The sequence below is a fragment of the Phymastichus coffea genome, unplaced genomic scaffold, assembly GCF_024137745.1.
Source record: "Phymastichus coffea isolate CEN01 unplaced genomic scaffold, Cenicafe_Pcof_1.1 PCOF00078, whole genome shotgun sequence".
Taxonomy (NCBI): Eukaryota; Metazoa; Arthropoda; class Insecta; order Hymenoptera; family Eulophidae; genus Phymastichus; species Phymastichus coffea.
Genome location: NW_026706889.1, coordinates 791,376 through 818,555, shown reverse-complemented (window position 1 = coordinate 818,555; position 27,180 = coordinate 791,376). Strand labels below are relative to the sequence as shown.

Genomic DNA, 27,180 nt, shown 5'->3' with positions numbered 1-27,180 from the left:
CTGAATATAAAGAAAATACAGTAGGAAGATGCCATAAATCAGAAAAGGGAGAAAGAAGCTTCTCTTTCTTCTCTGATGCGCCCGTCAAACTTGTGCGTGCTCGTGCTGCTGTAGCTGCTACTTCTGACGTCATTTTATTGTCTGCAAGTGAGAAACGCGCGAGCGGATACGATCGTGTTGGGAATAAAAGTTTTTTGTCTTCTTCGTGAAATTGTAAAGTGATTTTCGAACAAAAGTTGAGATTTCTCAGAATCAAATTTTCGACGTTCGTGTGAATCACTAATAGACTGTTATTACTCTTTCTTTTTCTGTAGGGAAAAAGATGATACTTCCTGCAAAAAATTACGTCTCATATTTCACAGCTCCTACTATAAAAGTGTAGCTTTCACGTTTTACGTTTCGCTTCAAGTACAATTTTATTGTGATGCACTGTTACTACCAACTCTCTCTTTCTCTCTCTCTCTCTCTCTCTCTCTCTCTCTCTGTTATAGCGCGAACGTGCATATTTACTTGTATTATTCTATTTATTTTTTACGCGCTTATAACCTATTGTCTTGGTGGCTAATGCTTTTTGACAAATGATCTTCCTCTTTGTATTTAAAGCGAACATGCACATGCATTCATTATTGGAATAATTGTTTAGAGAGTAAATGCGTCGTTGAGTAAATTTGATTGATACTTTAATTGGGGTTTACACAATATTAAGGCATAATACGACGTCACCGAATACAACGTATGTAGCAGCACATAATGGATAAGGTAGCTCGTAGACTGCGCACGATTCAGGAAATTCCGATTAAACCTGATTATAGTAACGCGTACAATAGAATTTCAATTAAAGAACTTTGAATGAAAAGGCGTTCCTTGAATAAACTGCTGTCTTTCGCGCAGACAACTATAAAAAATAAAAAATAAATAAAATGGTACGTTTAGCTTGATGGATCCTTTGAGTTACGCTAAATATCCATCAAAGTAAGTTCTTTATAAGACTGATGAAGAAGCACAACAAAGAGAGCATCGTTGAATATTTACTGTGCTAAAGACAAAGTGAGTTTCGCTAAAGGACGAAATAATAAGTTCACTCGTGAGCAGTTGCGTGATACTTAAAATTCTAGCTAATGAGAGCGCGTACTCAAACTCTTAGACGGCAATAATGCACCGAAGATAATTAGCCTGCAGTCTCTACCGCTGCAGGGTCGATGAACTTGTGTGAACTTGCGCCTAAAAATTTTTAAACCTTCTGATAGTGCCTTTCGCTGTGCTTTTTGACAAGCTTTTAACTTCATTTTCTTTTTCGTGTTAGTTTCTTTCCTCTCTGCATTTACTAAATATAGCAGTAGTAGCAAACCAGAGCTTTTCAATACTTTGTTCATTTTACTAAATATTGAATCACTCTGTTAAAAACGTTCTAGCAGCTCAATTGCACTCGTACCATTCAATCCACCTCGTATTTTCTCGCTAGATCTGAAAAGCTCTCGATCTTCCAATATATAGCCTCGGCGAAAGACGTGTTAACAGCTAATGCCTGCTCTGAATATCGTAATAACTCGCAAGATGCAGAGAAAAAAGCCCTTATCTCCTGTCTGCTCCACTGAATTTCCAAGTGAGAGCGCATGTTCTTCTGGAGGCTTGTGTGCAAGCGACGAGGTCCTGATCGATTAGTTCTGCGTGTCAAGTTTGTCGCTCATGGAAAATTATCGTCAACATTTTCAAAACTATTCGCTGGTATAAAGACTTATTTACACTGAAAACATTAATAATGCAATGTTCTTTCTTCGTTAAGTTATAACTTGACCGATCTTTGCTAATAAATTGATAATTTGCGTTAAAAATACTTAAATCATTGACGCGTACAATATAACTAATCTCTGCGATTGATATAACTCGAAGCATTCACGCTTTCCGCTATAAGTTCAAGTCGTGCTTGAGGCGCGTGGTTGTGAAGCTATAAAGCTATAAAGAGAGAAAGAGAGCCCTTTCAAAGAAAAGAGCAGCAAACGAACGCATTGGGTAGGAATCTGGTTTCAATATATATCAGGATAAATCTGTGACGCGAAATCGAGCTGGAAGATACGAGCGAATGCGTAATATCCAGGGCTTCACCGGGAATTCGCGTTCCTAAGCGCTAAAGTGGAGTAGGATTTGACGCTGCTGCCTCGAGAAAAGGTCTGTCTGCTACTGCTGCTGCAGTAGCACAGACATCGATCTCTGCTGTTGCTGCTCTCTCTCTCTCTCTCTCTCTCTCTCTCTCTCTCTCTCTCTCTCTCTCTCTCTCTCTCTCTCTCTCTTTCTCTTTCTCTTCCCTTTACTATTTTGTACTTTACCCAGAGAAAAGACGTGGCTACCGAGAGTGCCGGCAGCGTGTCAAAGATTATGAAATTCCGCAGGTTGCAAATCGAATTCGAGCGATCGCCTTTCTCCTGTATAGTCTCTGGTTTTCTTGTTTTGCGATTCTTTTCTCTTTTATCTTTTTCTTTTTAACTTCTTAGAGAATGGCAATCTCCAATTTCGATTGCTGTCCGAAGGCATTAGCGTGCGCTCACTTTGCCATTGTCTTTTCAGATTTGATTTATGCGCGTGAGCTTTCATTCCATTAATATTTATCTTTCACCAACAAAAGTTTCGAAAAAATAATATGTTGCGTCATGAGTAATTTTTTCCGATTCGACATTTCTTTTTGTTACTTCAGGCAATACGAAAGCTTATACAACAGTAAATCACAAAGCCAATTCCAATTCTTAAGGTCGCTTCACGAACAATACAGTTGCTGACTCGAAACAGTAAAAAGAAATAAAAAATCAAGACATCCATTCGCCTTCTTTCTTTATTTGGAGATCCGAAGTCATTGGCCAATCGGCGACTCTCAAGCGTATAGGTTGCTTTGTTATCTTGAGATAAAGAGAACAGAAGGCATGAATTTCACAATAAATAAATTGCTTAATAAATCAGATTTATTGAAAAGTTTTTAAGTTCTAAAAATAAATTCTTTTCCACAGTTGAATATCTATAACAGTAAGCACTACGTATAAAGCACACGCAGGATAAACTCTCGCCAGGCATCTATTTATTGGCGAATTCTTTATTCATAAAAATGCGGCCAAAGATTTTTCCCGCCCTCGCATAACATTAACAGCTGAAAATATTCCGCAAGCTAGCTCCCGACACAGCTGATCTGAATTATTCAATATTTTACGGTGCCAAGTGGATTTTTACGATCGAATTTTTTCTTTCCTTCAGTAGCCTGCTGCATTTTATCACTTTTCTATTATACTTATAAAATTTTGCTCAAAGCAAACGGAAAAGTTCATCTTTACTGTACAAAATCGCAATCACGTTAATATCAAGTAAATATTACTTCCACAACATATCGATAAAAGTCTCTTCAAAACGATTTCAATTTTCCAAACATCCGCTGACTCCATCCGATATATGACGATTAAAATCAATTATCAGGCAAAGCATCGCAGTTACGTGTATACGCACAAAGACAGATAAATTCGTTAAGCACCCCATTAATTCCTCAAGCTCAGATTTGATTCGCCAGCGAGCTTATTGGCACGCGCTCGCGCACTCACGTTCGTCTGTTCGTCTAATTGCGTGAGGCACTCTGTATTTAATTATCAGTTGCGCGCCGATGCAGCTTCACTTGACTTTGAAACCGCCACGGCTGACGTGCCCGGCAATAGAAACAAACATTTACCCTTGCATTCATGATGAAGCTTAGAATCAGCTAATTTTACTTTAGACGCCAACAATTAATTCAGCAAGTGAGTTAAGTGCAGTTGTTTGCTAAAAAATTGCTAATGCAGATTAACTGAACATTCCTAGAACTTATTTACAAAATGTTACTCTGAAAAGTCTGTGTGAAATTCACAGAGGTTCTTCGAATCACTTGCTAGTAGAAGCCACATAAGCCTGACTGTCGTACAACTTTAAGTATTAATGGATTTCTACGATTGCATTCACAAATGCAATGAGCTCTAACAAGAAGTTACTCTCGCGATCAATTTACTAGATATTATTTTAGCAGTATTGCAGAATTTTATTATATTCATCAGGTGATTTTACGTATGTTTACAAGGAGTCAATCCTATCTTAAAATAAAAGAATCGTTGCAGACATGCTGCGATGTGATTGGTTCATTAGAAAAAAGACCGCGAAATTTTGAATGTCGTATACTTTGAAATAATTGCATTATAAATCTAGAAGTATATGACTTATATTTCAGCAATAAATTCGCTTTATGAATAATCAAAATAGACAATAATCTGCAAAAATCTGGAAGTATTCCATTAATAAATTTTTTTAAGAAAATATAAGGTTATATTTTGAAATTGAAAATCATAAAGTTTGAAATTTGAAATCAATATAAATGAATTATTTTATAACAATTTGTGATATTAAAATTAATATTGTCTTAGAATTTGATTGAAAATAGACAAAATAAATAGAATCAAATGAAGTAAAATATATTTTTATCTTTTGTACACTGGAAATTTAGCAGATAGCGGACAACGGAAAATAATAATCAGAATATTGAACCCGTTAAAATTAAAAAATTCTCAATATGTTTTCAACGAGGTAACAAAGAAATACAGAATAATAAAGGTATTACTCATACTAATATAAGAATGAGACCGTAACACTACTGTTAAATATGTAAAGTTTAGGATATCGTATAATAGTATAATTATATAGTACATTTTATCAATTATAGGTTTAATTAATCATTTAAATAACTTTTCTGATACATCTTGAAAGGAGTAAAAGTTCATCGATTATTGTGAAAAAATTGGTGCCAATTTTATTTTTATTTTTATTCGTCAATGAATATTTATGGATATTATGTTTAAAACATCGTGACCTGTATAGTTAATTATTCAATTCCATCGGTAAAGGCTTGTGAAGCCTCAACTACAGCCTAATCAATAATCATTATACGTCCTGCGTAGTCCTCATTAATTCAAACGAATGAAACAGACTATTAATTCTCATGTTAACTCACCCAGTAGATAATTTATGACATATATGAAAGACTCAACATCACGTTCGATTAATTTTGATCGCCTCGAGATCACCCTTCGATCTACATAATTAGATTGAATAAATAGGTAAGAATTTTACTTCATAGGCATTGCATCGATGAAATTGCTGGCATTACTAGTATTGCTCGATTCTAGTTTTATTGATTTGATACTTTTCCTGGCTTATCTACTTCTGTTAATCGTCGGTTATGCTGTAACACTATGTATTTTTAATTATAATAAAGAACCATAGCTATAAAAAATAACTATAATATGCATCAAAGCTTTATTCAATCATAATATTTCATAATATCTCAGTTAACGCCAATAATACAGTCCTTAAATCCTAAGTACATAGCTAGCCAGCCGCGAAATTTGCCACACAATAGATGTCTGCCTCCCTCTCTGAGATCGCCAGGTTAGCACAGCTAATAATTTACAGGAGAGACAGCAGTAGCGTCGCGTCGAGGATCTTCGCGCGAGAAGGAAAGTCAGTGGAGCGTGCAATCGGTGACATATTATTCGGTGGTGGTGGTGGTGGTGGTGATGGTGCCATTCCTCGAGCGATATAGAGCTATTGGGAATTCACTTCAGCAACTTCGTCTCTCTCTCTCTCTCGTAGCCTGGAATTTACTGCCAAAAACGCGGTGTCACCATTAGAGAGATATGAGCGATGGATTTGGAAGCCGGTGGCTTTTGTTATGGGAAATGCGCGCCACTCTAAATTGAGGCTGAAAACAATCGCGGTGGTAAAGGTCATTGCCTGGTCATTTATCATCTATGGCGACTGAAATGTTGCGATCAAGTTTGTCTCGCAAATAAAGAAACTAAACTTGTAACTTTTGATGTGATAGCACTGTGATAAATTACAGGATCAGACGAGGATAAACTCAAGCGTGATTGGAATTCAGGCTTACGTATAATCAATCTGATCGATTTATCTCTCGTGCGTGCTTAAAATCGTGTCCATCTATTTTTTTCACGAAAACAAGTATAATATTCGAGATAGGGGAATTCAATTGCCGTATTATTTTCCAACTCTTTTCGATATTTTTCTTTATTATCAAGCATCAAACGATGCATTGGCCTGCACAGCTATCTGTATATATAGAAGCACTTTTCACCGAAGAACTTAAATGAAATAGGTTGGTGGTGAATATATCGATATCCCATTAGGAAGGTTTCGCCACCAAGGCTGCGCAAGCGATGTTTAAAGAGGAGCTGATGGAGAAAAGGGCAGAGAGAGGGTGAGTGCTTTTCGAGGCTGCCATTAATGCTGCGACAGGATTCAACCAAACCTTCTACCATCGTATAACCGCTAAATTTATGCGATGACATACTCGCGCCAGCGCACATCGAGAGAGGGAGGGAGTTCAGATTTACATTTCGAATTTATACTCATGAGTGGAGATTCTTAATTGCCGCGCGAGCTACGAAAGCGTCGATTGCGAAATCTTTGTGTAAATGGTGCATATTGGCGAACCGAATAGTTCGGTAATAATTATTAATTAAAAAAGATATTTGTTTTCATTGCCTCAATCATCCACAGTGTTTAATGTTGTTACAAAAACTCCCCCGTTATCTTGTTAGCTACAACTTGTCAGCTAAATTTGCTGCTTCTGTTCAGATTGTTTGAATGGTTTAACGAACCAAGTGGCACTTAATACAGACGGTTACCAATGTAACACGTTTAGAGTCGCTACGTCTCGCGTACAGTTCATTAGTACTATTGATAGGTCAACTCATTTTTGAAAATCGACTAGAAATAAAAATATGTTCACGTAGATTTACTATTTTAAGGAAAGACTATCAAGATTCTAAAATTAGAAAGAAATCATTGTACGCGTGTGTTAGATAAATTCTCAAAGATTGATAGACACGCTACTAACATACCGTTAACGAAATTTAAGTGACCTGGAAACTTTTCAGACGACTCAGTCTATGGCACATTAAGTTAAGCATCTCTTCTTTCCAATCGTATGCGCATAAAAAGAGGAAGTGAAACTGTTACACTCAAGTTCCTGAACATATAGAACTTCCGAAAGAAAAAATGAGGCCAGCGTCATGACCACTTTGGATAGGCTAATAGGCCGAAACGATAAACGCATATTTGTTAAGATTTTTGATATCCTTTTCTGTCTAAAGGTGATATAAATCGACTATTCTTGCAACAAATGATATTGGTAATACAAAATTAATTAACTTTGGAAAAAAGAAGGAAAATTTATAATCTTTCTGGTATTTGACGACATTTGAGAGGTTATATATAAAAGTAAAACTGAAGAGATGTGCGTGTTTCATTAAATTTAATTGAAAAGATCTTTATAAAAGAACGCCGGAATTTATCATTTTCCGAGTATTTTAAAACGTATTTCAATAAGATTCTTTGTTAATGATTTTTCAATGCAAATATTTAGACTTTCAAAACGTTTGCGATCAAGATTAAATGTTGAAAAAAAAACTTGTGAAATATCACTCTAAATTTAAATTTTCAGCAACATACAAAAAATATAGTCCAATAAAATAGAACAGTACCAGGAAAAGTGTAGTTTACGTTTAAGAATTCTCTGTCGGTGCTTGTTTTACAGCTTTCCGCGCGCGAGCGAGGCAGCCAAATAAAAATCGGAGGGAAAAAGTTCGAGAAACAAAAAGAAAAAAGAAGTGAGCTATGTAAGCGTACACCTATGCAAAAGTATGTGTGTGAGAGAGAGAAAGAGAGAAAGAGAGAGACAGGCGGTAAGGCGGTGAAGAGCTCGGGGCTATTTCCAAATCGGATCACGTCAGAGGTAGTAAAACGGCGAGTACTGTAGCCAAGAAAGACGAGGAGAGCTGCTGCTGCGTCGTCGGAAAAGTTCGCGCGCAAGATCCAGCATTAACCTAATCGAGTGACCGGTTTCGATGGAGATTTCTTTCTTTCCTTTTTTTCTTTCTTCGTATAGATCGGAGACGATTACCAATGCAAGCTTCGTGAACGAAAAGTAGCTATCGTTATCTCGCTTTTATAGTTCTATTCACGAACGTTTCAGGCTCGTGAATACTTTACGATCATTAAAAAACTCGAACTCACTTTTTTTACAATTTCTCCTTTTATTATTTTCTTATGTTCGTGTGTATTTGTGAGTTCAAATATTTTTAAATTTCTCTCCAGGAAAGACTTGAATGTAAGTAAACGTTCATACCGATCATGTTTTGGCATCTCTTGGGACAAAAAAATAACTAAATTACGCTGAATACGATTTTGCGGGCTAACCAAAAGTAATGATTTTTCAACAAACAGTACGAAGAAAACATATCTAGTTAAAAATATACGAGTTTTTGAAAATCAAGTAGCACTGTTCAACTGAAACCATGCGATAATCAGTAAAGAAAATGAGCGTTGCGGTAATAAATGTAATTGAAGTGAAATAGGTTCGAGTTCGAAAGATACAACTAAAAGGTGGTTTTTCGATTAATGGTAAGCGAGCTGCACTGTTCTTTCAGTTTCTCTTCGATCACGAGCGCATTTGACAAGCGTCAGGACAAATCAGACAAGAATGAGTTGATCGCTAAATTGTCTTTTTATTCACAATCGAAACACAACGAGAACTAATGTAGGGCTAAATTAAACAAATTTTAATCCTCGAACGTATCATCTAATCACATCTAGCTGTAAATATCACCACGTATGTAGACACACATTCACAGATGAAACCAATAGCAAATATACTCTGGTGGAAAGCCATGGGGAGTGATGTCGCAATGTCGCACTTATCTGCCATGTAGTCATGCACGCCTCGGCGACAGCTATCGTTATATCCGTTCGTTAGGCTCACTCGCCATTTGCTCTTTACTATCTGCTGCGAGCCTTCGGCATCGCCAGACCTGAGATATACTTGTAGCACTCGTGGGAATTGCGTACGATGTTTTGATTTTACACCGACTATTCGGAATATTTTTCATTTTCGTGCAGTGAATACATATTTTTTTCATAATAATTATAAATAATGAAAATAGCTATATAGTGAGTAGCACAGTTATTTATAACTGATATGTTGGTGGAAGTTTCATATTTTTTATATAATAGCAAGTTATATTTATTCTATTAAAATCAAATAAAATATTCGAAAAATGCGTGGATTTTTAAATATTTTAAAATTAAAAAAAAAAATCGGAATTGTTGGAAAAATAGCCTTTTAAGAGTGTCGCCCGCATCATGAACACACTGTTTTCGCAGCCAATAAATCTCTTCGTGTGGCTATCGACTAGCACGAAAAAAGTAACGGATAGCAGAATTCGCTATGTACATAGTAGTGGAATTTCGCTAACCACGTATATAAAAACTCAGAAACTGCTTTCCCCTTTTTTAAGTCCGCTGCATTCATACCATATCAGAGTTTGAAAAACGATGCGTCAAAAAAATCTGATGATGATATTTTTTTTCCACGTCAAATCGCTTGTTGCACTTCATCTGTCTTCATATAGAGCGCATGTGCAGGTTTAATATTGTATTTCAATGAACTGAATCGTCAGATATCTATCTGAGTATATCACTAAGAGACACAATAGGTGTAAGCTGCGTCTGTCTGTCTCTGCAAGCTTTCCTTCGCCAATAAAGTTAACCTAGTTTTCTGTGACAATTGAATCAAAGAACTTTCTCTCTCGCTCTATCAGTTTTGTTGGACGCTTCGGATAGAGCAACTAATTTAACAGAGATGGATTATGCGAATTTTCAATTAGATCAGTCGGTTGCGTACTTCTAACCACTTTTTTTATCAACGTTTGCTTTAACTCTCAGACAGTCGTGTTTTTGAGCGTTGCATTTTACTTTTAACCCAATAGATCAGCAAAATAAAAGAAAACAAGAAGTATGACTACTAGAAAGAGTATGAAATATAGCATAGACAGGGTTAACTAAGAACTTCACTCAACTCATGTTAATTATTTAATAACATTTTTAACATACACGAGTCACAGTAAACTCTCTGATTGACAGTCATATTAGTACGTTATCTACTTCATATATACAACTTATTATTCCAACAGGTATTAATTTATTATTTAGTAATATATTTTTTTATTCCTATAATAGAATACAATATGCACACTATGTACATAGAATTATAACGATATAGCACTGAAAATGAAATTTTCGGGGAGTATTGGTATTTTGTTTTTATTGTATATTTCAACTCTTTGATTAGTTGTTTGTAGTAAAATACAAGTAAATATAAAGTATCACATCGTTTTGCCGAACAAGTAAGTGATGTAAAATATGTTGTACATTTCGAAACAGTTGTATTGATAAGAAACATCTTGAATGAAAATATGGAACAGGAACAGCCGACGAATTATTATATCTATTTACAAACATAAAGCTAGCAGTACGGCTGCAAAAACAACCAAGCAAATGCATTGACGATCCGCTTCGGAAGCAAACAGTCCAAGCCAGTCCTGAGCGAGCCTCTGGTTATTTGCAGCAAGACCAACGCGTTTCTCAGTCTTGAACTCGGGCGCCGCGGGAACTCCAGGAATAATGGCTTTACATTGGACATCGAATTTGCCCATGGGAAAGAGATTGCGACTGATAAACAACTTGTGTGAGACACGCGTTGATACCAATGGTGTACCTTCGATCGGGTAGAGCTTCGAGATGCTTAAAGAGCGCGAAGGAACCTATAAGTGCATAAAAATCCGAAGATATTATAATGTATTGATCAACTTGGCGATGAGATAGCGTGCCGAAGAAGCGACTTACAAAGTGAATAAAATGTAAAACGACAGATTAAAAATTGAATGCGTACTTCCAAACAATTTCTCTGGCCAAAATGAAATCATTAAGCTCAGAGAGACTCGTACAAGTAAAATATCCATGAAGCTTTGCCGCGTCAGCTTTAAGCACGAATAGAGTAAGCGACACTGTGGCACGCGATAATTACGAATTTATCGACGCCCAGTTGCAGCGCAGTCTGCTCTGCCCCTTAAAACTCACGAGCGACTGACGGTCTCTGTCAATTTTGCCTGCTCACTCGGCCTCGTTGAAATTACATGGCGAGCGAACTGGCAGCAGCAGCCCTTGGATCACCACGGGACGCCGGCCGTCCATCGCTTTAATTGAATTTCCAACGCGTTAGAAAATTATTAGCCTCGCGTTATACGACGCGTTAACTTTGCACCGGCGGAGAGATAATTACACGGTAACGACTCGCTCGCTTTCGTTGTTATGTTAGCGTCGCCTATAGCTTTGAATGAAAATTAAATCTGTAAATAAGCGGCATTGACAGCGTCTGCTGACCGATTATACGAACGAGTAATGAAAGCGTACCTTAGCTCCGTTGAGTCTGAGACTGATCTCGGCCGCGGGCAAACTTGGCGCCGACATGCAGACAATTTCGACTTGATCACCAAGTAGCTGGTAGGGCGCAAGTCCCTCGAGTACAGGATTGCTTTTGGGTAGAATAGCCGAGCTGACATTAGCCACGGCGTAGTCCGCGTAGAAAGGACTTTCGAGCGACACCTCGCATGCGTACGTACCCTCGTAAGCCTTCATATCTGCAAGCATAATAATCCCCATTTGCAAGCTCGCGCGAATATCGATTCGGTCAACTTTGGCCCTATTAGTCGCGCGCAAAGACGTTTATCTTTGGGAACTTTGGAGAGTTTACCAAGAGATAAGCGGCGTAATTGAGCCATTTCTCTTGGACGACTCTCCAAATTTATTCGCTTATCCTAGCTAACGTCATACTTTGTCAAGAAACAAGAACAAAGCGTACTCTTGCGATAATCCTGCTGACTGACGAGTGTCAATTGTTGGCCGTTGCTTTTGGCGATGTCCACGGCAAAGTCGTCGGGATGCGAGGAAAAAGCCGTGCCTTTGGGCGTCAGACTGGGCATATACCTGAAGAGCATCTTGTCGTACTTGTACCAGTTGACCGAGTAGAGCTCGTTGCCACGCAAGTCGTAATCACAGCGCAGCACTAAAGTCTCGCTGCGGGGATCTACCACTGCTGGCGCCTCGAGCTTTCGCACTATTTTTTGCTGCTGCTGCTCTGACCTCTCCGTCGTTGCGTGCACTGAAACATAAATCAACTTATTTCTTTTTGTCCTTGAAATTAAATTCCATTTAGTTAGATCAATTCTAAAGAAAATACCTGTTGCCGAAGTTGACTCTCGCGGAACAGTCAAACGACATTATTTCTCAAGCAACGGCGCGCGCCGCTTCAGTAAGTTGAAACGCGCGAGTTTGCCGAAACTCAATTCAAGATCCAACAACACGACGCGACGGCAAGTGAGGTTCGACACTTGGGTGCAGCTTGTTATTGCTGCAAATAGCAGTGTACCAGCAAGGTAAACAGTAGCAGCAGCAGCAGCAGCAGCAGCAGCAGCGCCAGCAACAACGCGCCCGAAACTACTAGCTCATAATGTTGGCGCACGTGGTTAGCCTACCAGCAGCGAATCATTTATTCAGAGCCGTACGAATGTATGGGCTTTGCAAATTGCAATAGTCGCGCCGCCGTACTAATTGAAACTATTCGATCAACGGTCGCGCGCGCGGACGAGCTTCTACAGTGATTACCACTCGACCGTTGCGGTTTTCTTGCAGCATTTTCAATAGGTTCATTGCATACCACAAAGACTGCTGATTTTCAAGCTTCGACACTAATATGGTACCGTGAGCCTCAGTCATTTAACGATCACAAGACAGTTCCATCAAACCGGTGATTAGTCGTTAAAATAAATTATTGGCGTTTCAATGTAAAACTCCAGTTATTCATAGTGTGACCTTGTAAACTCGTTTATTTAACTTCCCTGCGAACATTATTCCTAGATGAATGGACTGTCGTCGCGAAATCTGTTTGCACCCTTGCTACCAAAAGAATCTTAATCAATTGGCTAATTATCCGTATAATTGCACCCTATAGACTAGTTTGTCTCTTCCATTTTTGACACTTATACTTAGTATTACAGTTGAAAGAAAGGCACCGCTGAGAGGACTTCGTTTATTCATATCGTACGGGATACGGTATACTCAAAAGGATAATGAAAAAATATGTGTTCACGAGGGGATTTCTCTGTATTCTATTGTTACGTTTTAAGCCTTTGCTTCTACAAATCATGCAGAAAGAAAAGCACTTTTCGTCATTTAGAATATCTGAGCATCCTGTGTTTGATGAACACATCGGATTTGATGAAACGTCTTTTAATGTCTCTGCAGAGATCGATATCCCCAAAGACACGAGGATAAACGCAGCATTCAATGAAATGCACGGGCTTCGGAATTTTCAAAGGTTACTGTGTGCGGAAGTCAGAGAGAGCGAGAAAATTTTGTTTCCCGGCTCGCTTCCTCCCCCCCGACCGTTAATGCATTGAAATACTAACGGAGGGAAATCCGATTGCTATTCAACGCTGATCGTTTTCATTGCGCGCGGCTTTGTGCTGTTTTAATGGGGCACGGTTATACACTCGTTCATTTTCTCTTTCTTTTATCTCTTCTGTCATGCGAATTGTTATCTGTTACAACTGTTTGATTGGTATTCCTGCACAAAATATAGCAACGTTCTTTCGTTAATTAATCTCTAATTTCCGTGATATTACAATATTTTAAATATATTTCTATGATGAATTTTATGATATAACAGTGCGGTACTTCATGTTTATTTCAATTTTAAACTTACGTGAAATATGAAAATAGAAAAAATTGATGTCACGAGGTAATCATTCGCATGCTCGAGCCGCAAAATCGAATCGCTACGACGAGGGTCGGCCATTCGGCCGGAAGGATGTATAACTCGCTTCTCCGGTCACGAAATTGAATTTGCATCCTCGCAAGCGTAACTGTCCTATCAAATTTTATGATACAGAGGTCACTCTCATGTTCATATTTCAATTTCATTCACATTTTCTTTAAAATGATTATAGTTAAAAAAAACTTTGCATAATTCATGAATTTTACAAAAATATATAAGTATTCATGTGTACTGAACTTTTTCCTTTAGATTAACTAGCTATTATGAAAATACTAAGAAAATCCTTTAAAAAATACATACTCAGCTAACATTATTAAACGAACAGAACATAACCTGAACTTTTGGAATAAATTAAAATTCAAAGTATTTATCAGAATACGTTTGGTCGTACACATACCATATCCTCGTACAGAAATCGAAACAAAAATCCTAAATTTATTTTAAAAAATGACTACAATATCATAAGAAATATATCAGAGTCTGTGTAATGGATTACTGATAAGATATTTTATCATATATCGTATACGTCATTGAGATTAAGTAAGATTATCCGATACTAATGAACAATCCTTATCTATCTTATTTCATTTATCAAGAATGATCCCATTCTGTCATCAGTATGGCGCATGTTGATCTCACCTACACGTGTAGAATTTCTACCAATTTAAATTTATATATGTTTATTATGAAAATATCTGGTCGTTGTAATTTGTTATGATAACAGTTTTAGTTTATTAGTATTTAGTCAAAAGTGTAAAATTAGATTTTGAATGTTTCCAGTAGTACGTAATAATTAACATGTCAAGTGAGTATGTTGTTTGCCTTTTTCGGACAATACATCTGTAATTATTAAAAATTCTTTGACTTTTGAAAAATCATGAAGCATTAACTATAAGTTGTTATAAAAATTCAAGCAGCTTGTATTGTGCAGCGATAGTTTTAAAACAAATACATATAGTGTTTTTTAACATGACAACATTTTGAGTATGTTCACTTTCGAGAACTTTCTCACGCAATAGATGAAAAAATGTAATCCAGAACTTAAGTAATTAGAAACATAGTATCATGAGTTAGGTTTATAAATGAAAAAAACAACAATCTACTTCATCAATTTCAATCAAAAAGTATTTGTTATTTAGATAAAGTTTATTGCATCAGCCAGCAAGCTTCTGACATATCAAAATTTATTTGTTTTATTAAAACATTGACTGCTAAATTTTTTATTTATGTATCGGAATATTTACTTTTGACAATTTAACAGGTACTGCAAGTCATTCTATCTATCAAAATATCGAGCTCCAACGAACTAATGGAATTCCAGAAGATATGCCACCATCTTATAGTGAAGCTATGGCTTCAGCACATAGTTGGAAGGTTCCTGTACAACAATCGCTGAAATCTATATCAGAAAATCCAAATAACGCAATACATATATCAGTGATTGAGACACCTCCGTCTCTTTTAACTATAGTAACACCATCACCAATGCAAGTCAATTCTGATCATTCCTACGACAATGTCAATTTTTCGAATGATCCATCAGAAACGATCACGAATCAATCGAGTATTTCAACGAATGATTTAGATGCAAAAAGATATGCCGATGAACGAGTTAATAGCCTAGAACAGAATAATACCAATAGTAATAATAATAATGACGACTGTTGCAAAAACCCACAAGACTTATTTCTGGGTTGTTTATGCTGTATAGACTTTTGCAGATGTCTTTTGATTTGTTTCGAGTGTGCAATGATTTCACAATGCTAAGAAGTTTCATAACAAGATTGATATAAAGTAATATATTTTTTAGATATTTGTACTTCGAAATTACATGTTACTGAGAATAGTTTATAAAAAAAATTGTCGCTCATAAAAAGTATGCATTTCTCTTTTTTTATAATAATATTTATCTATCGCGTGATAATAAGCAAAGAAAATGCTATCTATAAGCTAGTATAACAACAACTATTTTCAGAACAACTACTACGAATTGTTTGCTCTTTTTTATATGAGCGGACAATTAAGCATCTGATTCATCGATATTTGTGTGTATCATAAAAATGTTAAATGATCAATTGTTAAGCTTACTTTTACTCGTCACATCTTGTAGTTAAAATGTATAGATAATGAAAATGAGAATTATGAAAGTGTCGAGCTCTAACAAACTTAGCACAGAGGCTTTTCTACCTCAGTTCAATAAGCCATGACCTCAGCACATGGACTGAAAATTTTTTTTATACCTGCCACAATCACCGGATTCTAAATTAGAAAACCTATGTATCGCACCACGCATGTCAGTTATTGAAACAGATGTGTCTTTTTAACAGTAGTATTACCGCACAACATATCAATACCAATAGTTATAATAATAAATGCTACAGTCAAGAAGCTTCTGTTTTGAATTTTTTGGTCTATATATACGTTTATCATTGTCTTCCGCTTTGAACGTTATGTGTGAAAAGGGCACCATGCTTCCGAGCTCGATAAGATGATAAAGAAATTCATTGCTACTTTTATTTTTCAATAATATTTTAATTGAAGCTACTTTTAATTTGCATTTAATGGCAATACAATTTAGACATCGAAACATCGATTGCGCGGTAATAAGGTCTTAAAATTTTAATTTGTTACAAATATACGAATAATTAAGATATTGAGTAATTTAAAATACACATAAATTGTTTCGTTATTTTTTTGAAAAAACATTCTAACCGCACAAGCTAATGCCAATTTACAGCCTTCTAATAGACTATAATTGAAAACGTTTCCCCTAAATCCGTCGGCATAAATTTTTAGCATTGTTATCTTTTCAAATGGTGCCACCTCTTATCGAGCATCTAAAAAACTTTTGAAAGCAATCGTAAATCGTCAGTTTCCTTCAATCTGAATATATTTTTGGCGACTGTTAACTTTTAACTCGGACCTGTGCCTAGTATTCCCAGTAGATCAGAAATATCCAACGTCCGACACTAGCAGTAGCAGCAGTTCGATAAAGAATGTCATCAGGAACGGCGCACTGCTGACACAAACACACACACACAAACACACACACACGCCGCCGCGCACGCACGCTAAAGCATCTAGGAAAGTATCCGAGAGTTGCACTCTTTTTCTTTCTCGAGCAGAAGTAGAAAGTCTTTGCAAGCGGCCAGGAGGGTAAAAAAACTAGGTTGCAGTAAGAACAAAGCGAGAATTACCTGTCGTCAGCTCGGTGGCAAGGAGAAGAGAAAGAAGTAGTAAGAGTCGCAGTATGCTCGGCCACCTGTCGAGGAGGCACGTTTCCCCCTCGTAGCGCCCTTTCATCGTCGTCGGCGACTTTTCAACTCTCCTCCCTCCCTTTTACAATAATCGTCGTGTTCTCACTTTCACCTCGTCTTTTTTGCCGTCCTCGACTTTTTCAAGCGCCGAGCACTGTACACTCAACTCGACCCACGTCGTCATTCTTCGGATCCCGTTGTGGAAACTCGATTCGAACGCGTTTTTACGAGTCTGTGAGATCAGTCGTAGACTGGTGAGTGGTAGCTCGACAACGCGAGAAGAGACCAGCCGGCGAGGTACTGTCCGTTTACCAGCCCTGTGAAGTTGTGATTCGAGCGAGTGCACGAGGCCAGACCGGCGCTTGCGCATTTTCAGCCACGTGCCTCACGTATACGGACACCCCTCCCCCTTCCTATAGCTGGAATAGTGTAACGTAAGATTTTTGCCCCCCCCCCCCCTCACTCCATCTCTCTCTTTCTACCGTGTAAAACTATTTCGCGCACGTGACAGATACAAGATTTAATTTCACTAACCCGAGATTGCAGCGTGCGGGAGTATATAGCTTTTCAGGATTATAAGGATTTTCCGGGACAACGAGTTCAATGAGAACAATGAAAATATGCTGCTGCTGTTGTGGGTAATGAATACGCAAGAGTGAGGGTGAAAAAACGAGGTAGAAAAGCCATTGCACACGGAGTGAGCGCAAACTTCGAGCGAATTTTTCCTGACCGTGCTCTCTCTCTCTCTCTCTCTCTATTTTGTTGAAAAAAGAGGGACAGCAGCTAGCTCTCGAAAGTTTTTCCTCTCTCTAATTATACGCAAGCTCTTGTTAGAAACTTTACAAGGCAAACTAGCGATGTAGCTAAAGCCGAACCAAAATGAAAAATCTATTGGATGCAACCGAGCGAGCCTCTCGTCCTGGCTACGCACTAGGCTATTGTCCAGTTTTTCCGACGGTTGCGCACGTGTGCGCTCGGACGTTAAGTCAATTAATTCAGCCGCCGCCCGGAGGGGCTCTGTGGTTCTAACTTTTCTTACGCGTAATTATTATACTTGGCTGAATTTTGTTAATGGCTCGCTCACGCGCAGCGCTACTGTTTTCTTACTTTCTTTGTTTCTCCTTCGCTCTAGATATTCTCTTTGCGCGAGCCGCCGAGGTACTTGATATTCGGGTTAAGTTGTTTTCCGCGGGTCGCTAATTATTATTATTATGCCTCGGAGGCAAAACCTACGCGTAGGATATGTTTGAATGCACTGCAGATAAAACATTAAAAGCCAAAATTCACCGAGCTAATTTTGCTTTATAAAGTGCACTCTCTTAATTATCGTAACGGTAGATAAGAAGATAAAAACTTTTCTTGAGTAGGCAAGGCTGAACAGCGTCAAGGAATAATGCGATCAAATATTTCCTTTATAATTTTAATTATTTATCATAAAAACCCGGAAGAAATTTCAGTATCAAGTTTCCAATGATCTATATTAACACGTCGAGTCAAGATAAGATAAGACTTCATGCAAAGTCAACTCTTCCTTAAGCATATTTTCTATCATTCTCAGCTAATTTGCATATTCTCACGTAGCTTCCTCTTCATAAGCTTTATCTACAATCTATTCTTTGCATTCCTTCATGCGGCTTACGAGAGCTCGTACACCTGAATTCGATGCGTGCAGAGAGCGACAAGCTGCAAGCTTTGCAGTGGAACCTTGTCGTTATTAATTAATGGACTGGTATTAGCTCACCCGAGACTCAATACTATTTCTTTTTCGCTTGTTGTGGTCGTCGTTATATTTCGCTGGAAAATTATTTCACTCATTAGGTATAATAGTTTTACGTAAAAACTATTTTATTTGTGATAGCTTTATCCACGATTATTATGTAGAGCGAATTAGTAATATTAGTGATATAAAATTTCATCAACGAAATAAACGTATTTTCGCGTACATACAGGGAACTTGGAAATCTGTTAATGCGTGCAGTACGGACAAAGAAGTGAATTCGGAACGTGTACGACAATTTGTTACGGATAATATATTCAGAAAGCTGCAGCTGCCTACTCGTAAAGAATACGAGCACGTTTGATTTGCACGAAGCCTTTTCGCAATACGACATCCATCGTGTATCTGCAACCTAATCGTTGAACTGTTACAAATGTTCTCTAATTGACAGTGATATAGCTTCGAAAATTGCACCAAGTTTCCGGGAAAGTCGTCGACTATAAAGACCATTTAATCAATTGACAATAGCGCATGCAGAGAGTTAACAAAGCCATTTCACGCATGTATAGACGTAAATACGCATCCACACGTAGCTAGGCGCTCAACCTGCAACCTGCGGAGTGTGTATATGGTAGTTAGCCGTCATCGTAGATTATTGAATTACAGATTAAGCTGGCTAATTAACGAACAGTACAGACAGTGAGCACAGTTGAGCTACATATATTCGGATTAGCAACCGCTTGACGAATAACCGCGGATTGTATTGATCCGTATACATATATTTTGTAGGTTAATAATGTGACTCTAGACAGTGGTCGAGCAGGAGTATATTATTCGCCATTTAATGAGATATCCTAGAGCGGCATTTAATAAGCGCTTGTCATTAATAACCTTAGTGTTACGCTTAATGTTGTATAACGCTCAAAGGCCGAGCGTTGGCTTTGCGTTAAATGGATCAGTGTGTATATAATTATTGTCGCAATGGGCTTTCCAGCTTTACATGGATTATTATGAATAGCAATTAACCTTGCGATATTTCATTCGTAACTTTGTTCATGCGTGAAAGCCATCGCAAATTCAAATAAATTCACAAACTTAACTCACCTGATTAATTTCAATATAGAAGGCAGTAGTCCAAAACACAATCACTAAATTTTCATTCAAGCGCGTGCACAAAACTTAGCTTTGGTAAAGCTCGACATAATTCAACATCAAAATCCAAGTTAAACGCCTGGCGCTAAAGTTTATTCATGCGGATTTGCAACACAAACTTGGAAAACCAAATAAACACTACATCATACGTTTACTTCGCACAATAAGTGTGAGTTTGCCCCCCCCCCTCTCTCTCACACACACGCATGTTCTCCATTTCCTTCCAGCCCACTTATACCCATTTTTTCCTGACTCTTTTTCCTTTCTCGTAGTCTCAGCTCCCAGGGGAAATTTAAAAACGCCCAGCCGCATACTGATCGGCGCTGACACTCACTTTAGGCTTGGGCTCGCGATCGCCAAGCAGTAGTAAAGAGAAGAGAAAAAAAGAAGGAACCAAGTGCCCGCTGGTATCAAAATGCAAAAGGGATCGCTTTATCCGCGGTCTGAATAAAATATCCGGCTGTCGCTCAAGCCGAACGTTTTCTGAAACATTAATCGTTCGCCTCGTGCGCCAGTACTCCACCCGTAAATTGTAACGAACGCCAGCGCCGCTGCTTGCATTAAAATTAATGATTGCGAATTTCATCGGTAAGCTATCCGGCAGATAGACCGGCAACAATAATGCAGAATCGTAGCTCGCTTCCCTTGTTAGGAAATTCCGTCGTTTGGTACGGGCTGAACTTTGACGTGGCACTTGAACGATCGAAAGCTCTTTGGATTCATCGTCGCTTATTAACGCTAATTGGCTGCGACACTAGGCCTCTAATACGCGGATCGTGCTTCTTTTAACGAACCAATAAAAAATCAGCTGTTCATTAATTGCGGTCAATGCCAATATCCTGCAATTATTCAAGTCAGCACTTGTTTCTGAACGTCCGGCTCAGAAGCAGTAGTAGTGCGACTCTAATCAAGCGCCCAACAATGCCAAGCGTGTGCGCGACCGCAAACAAGGAGCCACGCGCGAACAATATATATCCCTTGCTCGGCCATATGTGGTGAAAATTAAACAGACACCGCTGTATGTTGAACTGTAGCTGTGTGTTTGTAGAAACAGTAAGCTCAAACGGCTACGATAAGAAATCAAACGAGCAGTTAGGCCGCATTAAAAATGCACATGTAATCCCCCTCTCTGACGAGAGACTGGCTGAGATCGTGCTTGAAAAATTAATGTGGAGCCGCAGTTTGCAATTGGAAATTCTCGTCGGCGTAAAATTTGACGAAACTCAAAGTTATACCGGGCGAGGATAGTGTTTTTTAATTGACTCCCGTGCTCGTGCTACCGAAGTAGCTCGGCCTCTCTCAGAGTGCATTGTTATCAACAGCTTACCAAAACTTGGCGACATGGCGAGGGCGGCGATGTAAGAGGAAACGTCAAGCGACAAGATGTAGTACTGAATATTTAATCGCTGAGCTGCTACGAGGATCCTTGTTTGCTCACACCTTCTCTCGGGCGTCTTATGAATGACTGAGCGTTCGCGAGCGTGCGAGTACTCGGCTTACCGCTAATAAAAGCTGATGTGCGATCTCGTGCGCTATCGACTTTGTCTCGAGAGCATTTCAGGCAAGAAATTGACAAGAAACAGCAACGGACACGTGAACAAATGCGCGCAGATCAATGCGAAAATACGTTTGTCCGATGGTAACAGGCCGAATGTTTAGCCGTTTGCTATCAAATTTATATGTAGATGGTCCGCCTATCGGTTATACGTGTCATCATGACAGAATATATTTCTTGTTCATCTCGTCCGAACAAATTACAGGAGCAATTTCATTAGACTTGTATATAGCTGTTTTCACGTCCGTCCCTCGGTCCGCTTTCTATCTTTCTGGCAGCGAACCAACTTACCAAACGCGTCACTTTCTCTAATTGCGAGGCTCATCTTTATTTTCCCTCTGGCTTTTTATTCCAGACTGCAAGCTCAATATTTCACGATTTATCTTTGCAAGGCCTTTCGCGTAAGCTACGCGCGTGCGCGAAAAATAAGACGACATAAATCAGGAGACAGCGAAAGGAAGCTTCTCACCCTCGTGCACGCACCAAGCGCTGAACACTTGCTCATCTTCAGCTGGAAAGTTCGCGTGCGTGATGCGCGATGTTGCCTAACGCTTTTCATTGTCAGCAATGCGCGCAACACGACTGTGAAGAAGCAAGCGATGCGTCCATCGCGAGAATCCGCAACAAGGACTTTAACGTCTTTTACTTTCTCAGAGAGTCAATCGGAACCTGCATAGTAATTAGTTTAAAAGCGTTCCATATTTTCTGCAATGAATATTTGAAAATAGATTTGAGTGTTTTTGCAACGGAAGATAGAGCAGGAATTGAAAAAGTACGGATTACGTAGGAGAAGCACTGGTAGACCAAACAGCAAACAGCAATGAAAAAATATTGCACTACTGGACATCAACTGGCTTAAAATTTTACGTTATAACGTTTGCATAGCCCCTAAATTTTGAGCATGAAATTTAATCTTGTAACATCGCAAAAACCAATGAATCAATCATCAGCTCGATCTACATTGCGTAATTTATGACTTCGTTTAACACTTGTCGTTTTTAATACGAAATACAAAGCTTTACAATCCACGGCTTTCCAATCCTTCCGAGTTACTGTATTTTAGCCTTGCAACTAATCTGTAAACACACAAAGCTCGGTCTTAACTAAGCCCTTGCGCGCGAACAAGAAAGCAAGGTGAGTGATTGAATAGTACTACGCTTGGGCATCTTCACGTCGCGTGTTTGGAATCCGTAAAGTCAGAGCGAGAGAAAGCCTGCTTCCCCTGCTAGATTTCTACGCTGTATCGCTATACATTTGGGAGGGAACCATTTCAGGCGAGCATTTGTGCAAGTCAAGTTAGCTTCGGAGAAACTCAAGTGTCTTGTTAACCATCGACGATCTTGCGATGAATTACAAGCTATATATTATCGAAAAGTAATATTTCCTATGTGAATCCTATATTGTATTTTTCGTTTGCACTCTCGGGGTAAATTCGAGTTGACTGCATCGCGTGATAAAAAAAAAGAAAGCAGTTTCGAAAACTTCGAAGCAAATGATAAAAACTTTGATGAAAAGAACTGTTATGACGCAGTTCGACTTCTAAACTCGCTAATTTTCTGAGAAGGGAGTGTACCGAAGTTGCTATTTGGCAAATAGAGGCGAGCAAAGCACTCTTCTGCACTTTTTTCTTCATTTAGCAAAGGCAGCAGCTGATGGTCTCGCACGAGCGGCCGTTTAGCTAAGTGGTTTGCGTGAGAAAGTGGCTACGTACGTCGTAAACATTCAGCAGACACGCGACTCTCGCTTCTAATGCACCTCTAAGACTTTTTCATTCTTCTCGCTATATAGCTTTAGCTTCTGAAACGAAGGGCAACAAGACTCTTCTCTACCACTGTCTCAAAGTACGTTCCTATGATGAACCCAGCTAATTTTTACTGCTTCGGTATGAGCTTTCCTAGTAGCTCAACTTTTGTGTGGTACAAGTTCTCTGCAACGTGATTCTCATGTAGTACTTTGGAACATAGTTCCTTTCTGGGAAAATATTTTTTAGTAACACTGCTAAAAATTTCATTTCAAATTGCATGATCATTCAATTTTAAATAGCATTATTATTTTCTATGGAAAAGTAATATGATAGAAATTTAGTAAAATGCTCTTACCGACAACGAAAATGACTGCGAGATACCTATGAAAAAAAATTGTCAGTCGCATCTCTACGCGTGAGAGCTACCAAGCAACGGGTCGAGCAACTATCAAATGAATTAAGGACAAGTTAGCTTTTAATTTAGCAAGCAGCATATTTTGCTTACCAAGAGTAAACTCACTTGTAAGATTCTTTTTCCAAGTCGAGAAAGGTTTCGCGTCGGCGAACAGAGCAGAGAGCGGACTGACCCAGAAGATAAACTTGACCGGCGCCCACTCAAGAGGGGGCACTTTTCTTCGGAGCCTGTAATTTCCGGGCAACTCTCGGATCTTCTTTATTTCCCGTCACGTTCGCTAGACCCTCCTCATTCATAGATGGTGAATCGATGGCTTTCAGCAATTGAACGCATTACTGATAGCTATCCAGAGACAGATCCATCCTAGCTTTCTTCGCTGTCGGCAAACCGCATTGTATATTTAAAGACCCCATGGTATTTATCACCGAGAATAGGAAGAAAGCAAATTCGATAGCGAACAGATCTATAGAAGCAAATTTAAACTGGATTACGCTGTAATTTGGAAATCGACACGAAATATTTGAACGGCTTCAGATCTCCTGAAAATCTAGATGTTTTGGTAGCTCAGCACAAATAGTCAGATGCCACGGACAATTGGAAATCCTTATTAAGTCAGAGAGTTAAACTTGACCAAAGTGCGCAAGCCACGGACGTGAAAGTTACGACTACTGCTCCGGTAAGAGAGGCAAGTTTCCGTTCACCATGAAATAGACTAACTTTGATAAGATATCCGTTTACTTTCACGACGCTCGATTATCTTTCTTCGCGACAAATGCACTAGCTTTCATCAAACTACATCGCTCTCTCGGTTCGTTAGTGTTATCATCGCACACGTCATCATAAAAGTTAATCTGCATAAAGGGCGAAAAAACACAGCACACCCTAAGATTGCTGGTACACGGTATACAGAGACGATAAGCTCAAGACCGTTCGACCGTAAACTTTAGGAGAGTAGGAGAGGGCAAGGCTTGGCTTGATTGATAATCAGCAACCTCGAGCATAATATGCGCGCACCGTAAAGCATCAGCCGAAGGGGGCTCCGATGAGTTTGCGATTAAACGCGATTATAATTAAGGATAATGGAGTTTCGGGGCAACCGCCGCTTGGGTTTCGGAATGGTCTTTGCATGAAAGGAAATGTGCAGCGTATACGCGTGTGCATGCGCTACTGTAGAGTCAATGTTACGGGCAAGACATTGGATTCGCCGCCAAGAATCTTCAAGTTTCCCTAGCACTCCCACTGAAGCGGAAACTCAGCCCCGCGAAGACCTCGACGATGTTTGCGCTTGGTGCAATCTTCGTGCCTTCAATTATCATCTGATGTCGAAGAGTGAGTTGGATTGTTGATGAGTCCTTGAAGTCATTGTTAACAGATTAACCGATTATCTAACAAGCATTTGCGAAGTAACGATTGGCCTCGATCAATTATTATATATATACAATACGTGCATCGAAAATTAATGCACGCAAAAAGTTTTATCGATTCCTTTCTAATTGCCTTCATAGCCAAGCATAGCGCTGCGCCAAATGCCGCGGCGCAGTAAAGCGCAAGAGATTTCCAGCTTACGATAAAAAGCTCAGCGTTCGGCTTTCATGCCTCGTGTTTATTTTATCCACGGCCCATTTAACTTTCAAATGTCCCTCTATCTCTTCTCTCTGCTTCTCGTGATTCGTCTCTTCGCCTGCTGCACGTCGACTCGCAATTTTCTCTTCTATTTTCTATTCTGCAAACCACTTGGATGGATTTTCGGAATCGTTTTCCGTTTCCTTTACCCGCGATAAATGCAGCCTCACGGCTTTCCCCGGGCGAATCAGATGGCATTAGCCATGAATCATCAATTCGCGCGCTCGCTTGAAATTTTCTTTTTCCAACTCAACTTTGCAATGCGACGCTTCACTCGTAGGGCTAACACTGGAGATCGCTAACAAATGAAAAGCCGAGCGAAAGTTTATCCAAGTATGAGAAGAAAATTGGCTTTTTTCTTATAACGCCGCATAATTAATTGCGTTTAATGAAAAAAGGCATGCAAGTCTTTTTATTAGTCAAAGACGCTCGCCGACTCACAATACGCATCAAATCCAAAGCTATGACTTTACTCGGGCATAGTAGTGAAAGCCGTAAGAAAGAAGGAAAGGAGAGGAGCATTCCGTCGAATGAGATCACGTAATAAAACTTAGTATTGGAATTATTGAACTACAACATGAGAACGCGTGCGAAGAGCTATTACAGTTAAGAATCCAAACCAGGACGACGATCTTTAAGGCACTATTTCATTCTCATCAAGCGCGTGCTCTCTTGCGCACCATCGTGCGTGCGACGTATATATGTTCGCAATCAAGTAATAAGAGGGAAGGGAAAGCTCGCAATAACCCTAAATAATAGCGATAAAAGGGATAATACGTTGCTTGCGGCTGTGTGTTGCGGTGGAAGAAAGTGTCGCCTGAGAGTGAAGCGACGATGACTCTTTTATTGACGTGACACGCTGCCAACCAACTATGCTAGCTACACCAGCTATCTGTACACATCCTCCCTTGGGAGGCATTTTGTTTCTCTCTCTCTCCCTTGAGCTCTTACCAAACTCTCATTGTTCGACGACGACGATAGCAAGAGTCGACAAATCTTGATGTTAATTTTCTACTGAGTCAATCGTGGGGTGACCGATGACAGAATGTCAGAGGTCTCTTTGTAAGAGATGCAGCAGTCGTGTAACTGGAAAGTTTTTGTAAGCAGGAAAATAAAGGCATGTAGGTATAGCTACATTGACTTTCACCCCCATAAATATTGGTTTTAAAGGCACGGCGCTTAGATTCGATAGAGAATGTCCTAAGAAGCGCATCCTTATCTTCTGTACGCTTCGATGCTCCTTTCGCCAGAGGAACACGAGGAATGGCTGCTTTTGTTCATTTCGTCGTGTTGCTTTAATTTTCAGTCATCCCTTCGGCTACTAAATTATATCGAACCTCGTATTTGTACCACTTGAGAGCTCTAAATGCCTTCGTTACATAATTCATGAAAGTAGTCCTATTACGAGAACGAAGAGGAAAACTAACATGAGACTACTTTAGTGTATTATAGCTGGTACACAGAGATGTGAGAGGTAATTTTCGTCGAAAACAAACACATCATAGTAAAAATCGTTGAAGCTTATAGCTTGAAAATTCATCTTGCAGCTGAAAAGTTATCCCGTAAATTCGATGCTCGCGCCCAGGCCACTTGCGCGCAGCTATAAAGCGAAGAAAAGAGCTACGGGGGTAGGAAGACGAGCCGAAGGCGCTCGATTTATCGAAAATCCGGTTTCGATATATAAAGGATATATCCCGGCGAAATCGAGCGGAAAGATATGCGCGAATACGTAAGGCTCGAGGCCACGCGCTGCGCTTTGCGAAGAAGAGCTTTTGTCTCCCGATATGCAACTGCACTCTAATGTCTCAGAGAAAATCGTGGTTAGATGTTAAAGTATTGTTGATTATAAGCATAAGTTGATTATGCCTCTTACAAATAAAATTTTACAGCGATCAAATACATGAACGTGAGAAAAGAGATTTCATATAGTCGCTCTTACTACTCAGAAATTATTATTCTTATTATATTTT

General features: G+C 39.0%; 2 protein-coding genes across 2 annotated transcripts; one reads left to right on the top strand and one right to left on the bottom strand.

Annotated features, from left to right (window-relative positions):
• Positions 1–9,972: 9,972 nt before the first annotated feature.
• Positions 9,973–21,300, bottom strand: LOC131668471 (uncharacterized). The gene is made up of 4 exons (XM_058942671.1): positions 21,201–21,300; positions 11,774–12,073; positions 11,326–11,552; positions 9,973–10,676 (listed from the first exon to the last, which is right to left on the bottom strand). Exons 1-4 carry the CDS (start codon positions 21,214–21,216, stop codon positions 10,365–10,367), a joined length of 855 nt encoding a protein of 284 aa, XP_058798654.1. The 5' UTR covers positions 21,217–21,300; the 3' UTR covers positions 9,973–10,364.
• Positions 14,377–16,188, top strand: LOC131668472 (uncharacterized). The gene is made up of 2 exons (XM_058942672.1): positions 14,377–14,552; positions 15,009–16,188. Exons 1-2 carry the CDS (start codon positions 14,546–14,548, stop codon positions 15,512–15,514), a joined length of 513 nt encoding a protein of 170 aa, XP_058798655.1. The 5' UTR covers positions 14,377–14,545; the 3' UTR covers positions 15,515–16,188.
• Positions 21,301–27,180: the final 5,880 nt, after the last annotated feature.